The sequence below is a fragment of the Prionailurus viverrinus genome, chromosome B2, assembly GCF_022837055.1.
Source record: "Prionailurus viverrinus isolate Anna chromosome B2, UM_Priviv_1.0, whole genome shotgun sequence".
NCBI classification, from domain to species: Eukaryota; Metazoa; Chordata; class Mammalia; order Carnivora; family Felidae; genus Prionailurus; species Prionailurus viverrinus.
Window position 1 is genome coordinate 120,111,922 of NC_062565.1, and position 9,960 is coordinate 120,121,881.

General features: G+C 39.1%; 1 protein-coding gene across 1 annotated transcript; it reads left to right on the forward strand.

The window, feature by feature from the left end:
* Positions 1-2,667: 2,667 nt before the first annotated feature.
* TAAR9 (trace amine associated receptor 9) lies at positions 2,668-3,891 on the forward strand. The gene has a single exon (XM_047859836.1). It carries the CDS (start codon positions 2,668-2,670, stop codon positions 3,712-3,714), a length of 1,047 nt encoding a protein of 348 aa, XP_047715792.1. The 3' UTR covers positions 3,715-3,891.
* Positions 3,892-9,960: the final 6,069 nt, after the last annotated feature.

The window sequence follows — 9,960 nt, forward strand, 5'->3', positions numbered from 1 at the left end:
TATCTATCTATCTAATCTATCTATCATTAGCATGGCTTTATAGATTCCCTTTCCCCACACAACACACCCATTTACAACCTTTTATTCTCCCTCATTATTTTGGCACGCAAATTATACAAATTTGACTCGTGGCAGTCTATTCAAGTTAGCAACAGTGTCTTTATAAAATGCCAACATTAAAAAAAAATCTCTGTCTTAGTTTCTGATATAAAAATATATTCCAGTTTATTCCTATACCTTCCCTGTCCCATCACTTGGATGAACCATGTTTTTTTGAAGCTCTATTTTATTTTACTGGTGAAAAGTATTAAGCACAAAGATGTGGGTCTTAGGAGTACTCATTACTTCTCAAGGGTCTTTGCTTCTATGGAAGGACACATTTTAAGACCTTCTATAGGACTGAAATCTGTTATTCTAAGGTCCGAGTATGAAGACCTGAAGAAGGGCTCAGGGTTTTTTTTTGTTTGTTTGTTTGTTTGTTTTTTTTTTTTTTTTTTTGCACAGTAGAAGCATTACTTGGACACCAATGAAATGGTGGGGGGGGTGGTGGTGGTGGTTAAAGGTTGGGGAGGATATTATCTTTTACATAGACACTCAGACTTTCAGGTAGGGCATCATCTATGGTGGCAATGGTAAAATTCCTTTAGTCAGATTGAGAATAAAATAAGAGATCTGGTAGACTTTATCAGGATAGCTGAGGAAGAAGAAGAAAATACAGAGCATGTCAAATGGAGATTTTATTGGGTAGACTAACTTGTGAGTACATGGATGCACTCAAGTGGGGAATCCCAGGAGTAAAGATGGGGCATAGATTTATGCCATTAAACCAGTGAGGGCCTAAATAAAGCATTAAACTGAGAAATAAAAGGAAAAATGAATTGACTTAAAACACCCAGAATGGCAAAGCCTGAAAACACCATGGGTGTATACCCCTGCCTCCCACACCCCCCACACCGACATACCCCTGTACACAAACACTTAAAATTTACAGACTAGTGAAATCTACTACTTGGAGAGTATAGATAAATAGATAAAAGGTATACACACCTATATGTATGCATATAGCTTTTTCTTTTTTTTTTTTAATTTTTTAACCTTTATTGATTTTTGAGAGAGAGAGAGAGAGCATGAATGGGGGACGTTCAGAAAGAGATGGAGACACAGAATCCGAAACAGGCTCCAGGCTCTGAGCTGTCAGCACAGAGCCCGATGTGGGGCTCAAACTCACGGACTGTGAGATCATGACCTGAGCCGAAGTCGGACGCTCAACCGACTGAGCCACCCAGGCGCCCCATGCAGCCACCCAGGCGCCCCATGCATATAGCTTTTTCTAGGATCCTTCACTTTCAACAGAGGTCAGACCTATGATATGGGATACATGGCAATACAAATACTCCACTCTCTAGTTCAAACATTAAGATTTAGATGCAAGATTATACCTTTTCATGATTAAATAAAGTAAAAATTAATTATTCACTGTTATTTGGTGAGATCTGCAAACTGTTTTAAGACTGTGTGTCTCAGGATTAAAAGAAAAACTCTCAGATACCTAAAGAAAGAACCTTATTCTCTTTTTGAACTTTGGATAACTTTGCTTGAATCCATTCCTGCCAGAGACGTGACTAATCTACAAATTAGATCCAGTGTACTCCAGGGAGTGCCTACTTCTCTGTGCTAGTTTTACAACTATACTATTTTTTTTTTAAGAATGGAGAGGTGAAGGTCTAGAGGAATTATTGTTTACTTAAATCAATCTTATCATCTAGGGGAATTATTGTTTATTTCAAACAATCTTATCGAATTTAGACATCTGACACTAGCTATTAGCCTGGAAAATACTTACACACAAATTATATTAGTATCACTTTCTAAGAATAGTTCTGCAAATCATCTCAAGCTGTCCAAACCATGAGTAAATAAAAAAGAAAAAACAAACACACCCAAACTCTGAAAATATAAGCAATAGAAGAAGCGTGTTACCTAAGTAAGTTACCAAGCTATTATGAACAAATGTTTCCTCGGTCTTCACATGCTATACTATAGGGATTTTGAGGTCATAATTTGAAGACGTAATTTATTTTTCCCTTCTTGAAAAAATGGAGTATAGCTTGTCATTACTGCTGAAGTAGCTACTCAGGGGAGATAACTTAGTGAATATAACTCAACCTTTGGTAGCCTAATTATTTCTCAACTCAGGTGGTTACAGGTGAAATTTCCAAAGGTAAAGTCACACAAAAAAGGGGATTTTTCTAATGATGAGCCAATTACATTTTAATATATATTAATCTGTTATTATCTGATCTCAATCTAATACCTAAGATGTACATATATATCGTTGGACTAAATGTATTGCCAATTATTTATTTTGTACTATACTTGACTATAATTTAATGGCTTTCTGAAACAAGTTCCCACTCTAAATATATTAAAAACATGGGGATACTTTTTAGAAAGATCAAGGGGTGGTAGTTAACATGCCAAAAAAAAAAAGGTAGAAAATTACTAGCCTCCATTTTAACCGGATATTTCCCCCCTCCTAGACACTCTTGAAGTTAACCTCTTCTTGTGTTAAATCGTTTAAATAGGGAATTTGACAACTTTAGTATATGTGCTGCCGAAGCGAGCACGGGAATTTGACAACTTTAAAGTAATTCAAACCACAGGGCAATGGTGAACAACTCCACCCAAGCTGCAGCTGTGGAACTTTGCTATGAGAATGTGAATGGATCCTGCATTAAAACCTCGTACTCACCGGGTCCTCGAGCAATTCTGTACACAGTCCTTGGTTTTGGGGCTGTGCTGGCCATGTTTGGAAACTTACTGGTTATTATTGCTATCCTTCACTTCAAACAGCTGCACACACCTACAAACTTTCTGATCGTGTCCCTGGCCTGCGCTGACTTCTTGGTGGGGGTGACTGTCATGCCCTTCAGCACAGTGAGGTCTGTGGAGAGCTGCTGGTACTTCGGGGAGAGTTACTGTAAATTTCATACATGTTTTGATACTTCCTTCTGTTTTGCCTCTTTATTTCATTTATGCTGTATCTCCGTTGATAGATATATTGCTGTAACTGATCCTCTGACTTATCCAACCAAGTTTACTGTCTTGGTATCAGGCATATGCATTGTTCTCTCTTGGTTCTTTTCCATCACCTATAGCTTTTCCATCTTCTACACTGGGGCCAATGAGGAAGGAATCGAGGACTTGGTTGTTGCTCTCACCTGTGTAGGAGGGTGTCAGGCGCCACTGAATCAAAATTGGGTTCTACTTTGTTTCCTTCTATTCTTTATACCCACTGTCGCCATGGTGTTTATATATGGTAAGATCTTTTTGGTGGCCAAACATCAGGCTAGGAAGATAGAAAGTTCAGCCAGCCATGCTCAGTCTTCCTCAGAGAGTTACAAAGAACGGGTAGCAAAGAGAGAGAGAAAAGCTGCTAAAACATTGGGTATTGCTATGACAGCATTTCTTGTCTCTTGGCTGCCATACATTATTGATGCCGTGATTGATGCTTATATGAATTTTATAACTCCTCCTTATGTTTATGAGATTTTAGTGTGGTGTGTTTATTACAACTCAGCTATGAATCCCTTGATATATGCTTTCTTTTACCCATGGTTTCGGAAGGCAATAAAACTTATCATAAGTGGTAAAGTCTTAAGGAGAGATTCGTCAACAATCAATTTGTTTTCTGAGGAAGCAGATATAGAGTGACAAGATGGCTACAGGGATTTGGAAACTAACATGGAATTAAGGTCAAGTGTGAAATTAAGCACTTCAATCAAGAGAGGCAAGTGTAATCATCTGCAAGTGGGAGGATATTATATTCAACATTTAGTTGTTCTAAAGCATTTGTTGTCCTTATGTACTTCAGCATTTTTTTTTTTTGAATTTAGTTATAGGCCAAAAAAAAAAAATCCTGATTACTTCCTATTTAGTATTCTTAGTTTTCCTCTATGGGTTTCTAATTTCTATGGTAATTTCTAACATCTTCTCTGAATTTCCTACTTGTTTCTTCAAACAATTTTAAGCTTTGTAGTTTCTCCCACATTCATTACCAATGTTCAGTTGTCCAAAAAACAGAGAAGCAAAAGAAGAGTTTCTGCCTAACTTGTAAGCTAGATGCTTTAGGGACAAAAATCTTTTTTTTTTCTTTTAAAGTTTATTTATTATTTACTTAGAGAGAGAGAGAGTGCTGGGGAGGGGCAGAGATAAAAAGGAGAGAGAATCTCAATCAGGCTCCACACTGTGAGAGGGGAGCCCCATGCAGGACTCATGACCTGAGCTGAAACCAAGAGTCGGATGCTTAACCCAACTGAGCCACCCAGGCACCCTGGGGCCAAAATCCTCTTTAAAATATACTTTGTTTGAAAAGTAAATACAAGATTAAAGTTCTTGGAACTTTTTTTAGTCTAAAAGGACTTTGTAGAGAGTTGAAATATGGAACTTCCTAGTCACTGAACATTGTGCAAAAAACCCTGGAACTCCTGTGTTTTCTGAACCCTGACAGTGCTTTGTCTCCATTTCACAGAGGCTGCCTTCACAAAAAGCGTGTGTGATGATTATGTGATTACACACTACATCTTACTTTTGGGTAACATAATTTATTACAATCAAAAAGCAAATGAACAAAAAGATGGTTTCTGGACTTCTTGTTTAGAAATTTGGAGTAAAATATGTATAATTTTCACATTCACAAATGTGTGACTTTTGAGTCCTTTCTTTGCACCAGACACTGTATTTGACATTGGAAATATAAAGCTGAGTGACCCAAATATAACCAAGTATTATTTTGGAATAGCTAACACCCAAACTGGCATTGTACACTTTAGGAATAGCTCCAGTTTTCTCATATGATAGCGTGTCTTAGCCACATGAATTTAAAAAAAATATATGTTTATTTATTTTTGAGAAAGAGAGAGAGACAGAGAGAGACAGAGACAGAGTGTGAGTGGGGGAGGGGCAGAGAGAGAGGGAGACACAGAATCTGAAGCAGGCTCCAGGCTCCGAGCTGTCAGCCCAGAGGCTGACAGGGAGCTCGGACCCACGAACGGTGAGATCATGACCTGAGCTGAAGTCAGACGCTTAACTGACTGAGCCACACGGATGCCCCTTAGCCACATGAATTTTAATTCATTTTAACTAAAAGAATATATGTTGACTATTTTAAGGTAGAGTTAAAATTTGAAAGAAACTAATAATAGGGTGATTCCTCTTCTCAAATCTTTGATTCACAGCCTTAAATCTTTGCTTATTTTCACAGACTGTTCTGTACAAATCTGTTTTATGAAATGAAAAGAAGAGATAGCTAAGTAAATAGAGGTACATAAACTTTACATGTTACAGATTTTGTAAATAAATTTGTTTGGAAATATTTTATATGAAATTAAGCTGTTTCATATTGGCATGTTAATATCCTTCAGACAGAGCTCAGAGAATTTGGGGGGAAGTTAAAGATAACTTAAAGAGGATGAAAGGAATATGAATGAATGCCTTTGTAGCATAGTACCTGTTTGTGATTGAGACGGTAAAGTCAAGGAACAGGTGTATTGACCACCTTTCAAAGGCTCACAGCTCCTCATGCCCCGCCCTCATTCCTTCCCTTTGATGGTGAGTCAGGAATGTTGTCTTCTTAGAAACGTGTCCTTCTCTCAAGTGCAAGTGTAAACTTACACTGACACTCATAAGCAATAAGAAAAATCAATCAGGGAGGCTTAAAAATATATACTAGACTTCTGGTCACTCGCACTATGTAGAGTGTAATCTTTAGATAAAATTGCAGAAATTCTGTCCAGTGATGTTTTGAAGCTGTTGTACCTATCGGTAAATGGAGAATGATACTTCAAATGTGCTCTCTCTTGTTTATTTTTCTATTCTTCTTGTAGGAAGCTTTTTATAAAAAAAAAATAATACTGGCTTATTTTCCCCCAAACGAACTAGACCATTGCTATAGCATCAGTCCCCTCCTCTACACTTCAATTATTTATACAAGTAAGCTATTAATTTCTTGGCTACCTGCATACCAAACGGCATCAGGGCCATGGATCCATTCGAAACAAGACACATTGGAGATGGGAAACAGGCTTCATTCTGCAAGACTGTCCTCAGAGTAAAACCTGACCTTGACACTTGTTCCTGAGCTGCATCTCTTAATCCTAACGAGCTCTGGTTCCCAAGTTGTCTGCTTCAGCCAACGGGAGGCAGCAGAACTCTTGCAAAGAACTAATTAGACCACTTATGCCCTATGTTGTAGGGCACATAAATATAATGTATGTACTACTATTTAAAATATGTGTTTATTTTTAATTCATAAACTAAAAATTCACATAAAAGCCTTACTGAATCCATAATAGCTTTTGTCCACATGTATTTTTCTCAATTTAGTAAATCCTGAAAGTACAGCTGCTACATTGTATAAGGTTTTGTATAATTAAAAAAAGAAAAAAGTTGAAATGGAGAGCTCAGACATTGAAAGTCACAGAACAATAGCTGTGGTTCAGGTAATCATCAATTAGGACATCAGGAATAAATGAGGAAATGCCGTGACAACAGTGCCCAGTTGCACTGCTGGCTCTCTGAAAGTACCTAGTCCTGGTCTACGTTGTCTTTGTAATGTGTTATTGATGGATTATTCACAGCCCTGCCACTTACTGATAAAGTTGCCCTAAACGCACCCAACATAATATTTTCTGATTAGAAATCAGAGTTCATGCAGGAATAACTGCAGGGTTCTGTGGAATGAACCACTTAGCTGGTTCAGAAAATGACGTAAGGTCAAAATTAACCCTTCATGGAGAATAACTTCTCTAAGTGTATTTATAAGAGTCAAGGAAGGCAGAAATTTCAAAATCTGAATCAAAAACTACATATATCTACATAAATAAAAGGACATGTGTATAAACTGCTTACCTTGCTTTCCTATTATGTGGATTATGAGGAGTATTTTGTTTTTCTTGCTACTATTAGTCATAGGAATAATTAATGAGGAAACCAGCTCTGCAGAAATTATGTGCACTAAATGCTGGAGCTACGTATTTAGACCTCTGTCTGTCAGCCTTCAAAGCCAATGCTTTCCTACCATTGTGACCCAACCAGAAAAACCAACAATATTTCTCAGAAATGAAAACGCATGAACTATCTTCCCAAGCATTGCTTGGGTGCTGACATATTTATTGTGTTCAAACACACACACACACACACACACACACACACACACACCCCAAATGTAAAGATAAGCCCTCAACTATGTCTCATGCCAAAGGACAAATTTCATTAGCTTCTGAGGTCTGTACTAAGCTAAGGAGTATAGATCATTTCAAAGGTAAGAATGGATAAGATCCTTGTTATAACTCATCCTGGTTGCATTTATGGGACAGGCAAATTCCACTTGAGTCCCCAGCCTGCCCTGCCTCTACTTTCTACCATCTCCTAGGAGCTCCCTTTCACTGCTGGCTGGGAACAACTATTTGTGCTGTGTCCTTTCCCACCAGTAATTTGAGCTCCTAAGCAATAACCATTGGCTAAGTTAATTTAATTGTTCATATTCAAGCATTCACAATAAAACATACTATTCTCAGAGTTTCCCTTTTGAGTGGATGAAGGCCCAAGAGACACTTTAGGGGACATTCAGAGAGAAGTACTTTAAAAAAGAATAAAATGCTAATGAAGAGTGAAGTTCAGGTAGAATAACTTTTTGGTGTCCTTCAATTAATATAATTAGTCAAAACAAAAGTCTTCCTATTGAGAAGATTTTCATCCCTGGGCTAACGCAAGTCCGTAAGGCCACTGCTGTCTATTTTTGGTTTGCACCCACAGACTGAGACAGCTTATCCATAAACCATGCTAGGTCTTTTCATCCTCTTCAGTTTGCTGAAATGTGAGATGTAAGGGACACTGGTGCAACTGTGGTGGGTGACATGGGCTCCAGGCTCATGCTGTCCGGCTTTGCTCAGTCTTGGTTCCGGGTGTATAGTTTCCATTTCACCAAGAATTTGCCAGACCCACCCAACTTTATGACTTTGAAGATACAAGAAGACCTACATAATCATGGCTAGTAAGACACAGATGATCACTTGGTATCACAATGTCAAGTGTCCCATCACTATTTGGCCTCTATAGCACCCAAAGAGCCATCTTTCAAAAGGTGTTTTATCCTTCACTGTAAATAGCATAGCCTTGCTCAGAACCCCAGAGGAATGCATTATATTTCTCCCACTGAAAACTTCCATAAAATCTAAACTGCATTTTTTTTTTTACCATTATGAACACCTCTAGCACCACTAGGCCACTAAATTGCATGGCAATTAACTGTAGCCCAGACCCAGACTCCAACCCCTATACAAATCTGGGATTTTTGTTTTTGTTACTCAGTATATGGACCCGAACAGTTTTCCTAAGGGTGGAATAAGTTGTTTTGGATCCCGAAGAGGTCTACCAGGTAATGTGCTTCCTTCTTTGCCGTAGAAAACACAAGATTGTGTGCCGTCCAATCCGAACCTAACCCATCATCTTTCCTCACCAAATGTCATCTTTCTTCTACAACACTGTATGTTTCCTGTTGGCAAGTTAAAAATCTGGGAGTCATCCGTGTTTCCTGCCTCCATCATACATCCCTGGGGCCCTACATTCTTTCAGCCTTTCAATTGTGTGTTTCACATTTTCGGAAAGCAGGGAGGCAAAGTTACTGAATTAGAGTGGGGTGGAATCGAGTCAGGTTTGAGAATATAAAGAGAAGATACGATAGTATCACCGAGAGGAATTTGGTGGATGATCAGTTGAATAATTGTTTTCATGTCACACCTTTAATATCTGTTCTGTTCTATTCCAATATATTTTATTTATTTATTTATCTATTTATCTATTTATTTACTTTTGAGACAGAGAGAGCAAGTGGGGGAGAGACAGAGAGAGAAGGAGAGAGAGAATCCCACAGAGGCTCTGTGCTGTCGGTGTGGAACCTGGGCTCCATCCCAACCAAGTGTGAGATCGTGACCTAGACCAAAACCATGAGTCAAACTCTCAACAAACTGAGCCACGCAGGAGTCCCCCAATATACTATATCCTAAGTGACAGATCATATTTGTGTTTCCAAGTCTTAAATATATTGTCGTAGAGGACAGAAGTGTTTAGCACTTCTTATTTGCCTTATAAGATCAAAGGTAGCTTATTTCCTCAGACCCGAAATCTTTTTATGTAGCTTTCAGTATCTTCAATTTCCTACTTGAGCTCCCTAAATTCCTGTTAATATTGCAAGGGCAATGTCTGTGTCAGGAAAAGCTGCTACTATTGGAACTCCCTGGCTCTCAGCTCCTGCACCTTCCCATCTGGCAGTTTCACTGTCACCCCCGTTGGATTTTCTTTGCTTCATCATTTAATTGCTACTGCAGAGCTCATTTAATCTCTGAAATGAAATAGGCAGGGCCCTTCTTTGGGCTCATGAACAGCCCAGTGGCACAGAACTCTGCTATTGGGGTTTGATGCCTGTTTTTGTCATCTTGAAACGTTTAAAAATTTTATCTTTGACTTGGAGTTTGTATGTAAAGTCCTAAGACACAACAGAGCATGCATGGGGGGCTTGGAACCCTCAAAACACATTGCATGCGATTATCCTGCATTATACAACTTCCCCTGCTCCCTTGGACTAGTTCTTGGCCACCTGTCCCCCAGCCCCTCCACCACCGGCACCTTCAACTTGGTCCAGCCTCATCTTCCTCACCCTGACCTACTAAGACTGCCCTCTTGGAGGACCGGATACAGGGCAGGGAGGGTTGAAGCAAGATGGCGCTCCATGGTCTTAGGGTAAGTCATGGCGGTTGTTATCTCATCCAGGCAGGTCCACAGCACATTAGAAGGGTGCCACAGCCAGTGCAATCCTTTTACCCACCCTCAGCCCACGTTTTGAGTGGGGCCCAATGTGGAGGTTACAATCCCGAGGCTGTCAGCAATCTGCCTTTGGTTGAG

Excerpts from the sequence above, each read along its gene's own strand:
- TAAR9 (XM_047859836.1), top strand. The coding sequence starts at position 2,668 with ATGGTGAACAACTCCACCCAAGCTGCAGCTGTGGAACTTTGCTATGAG.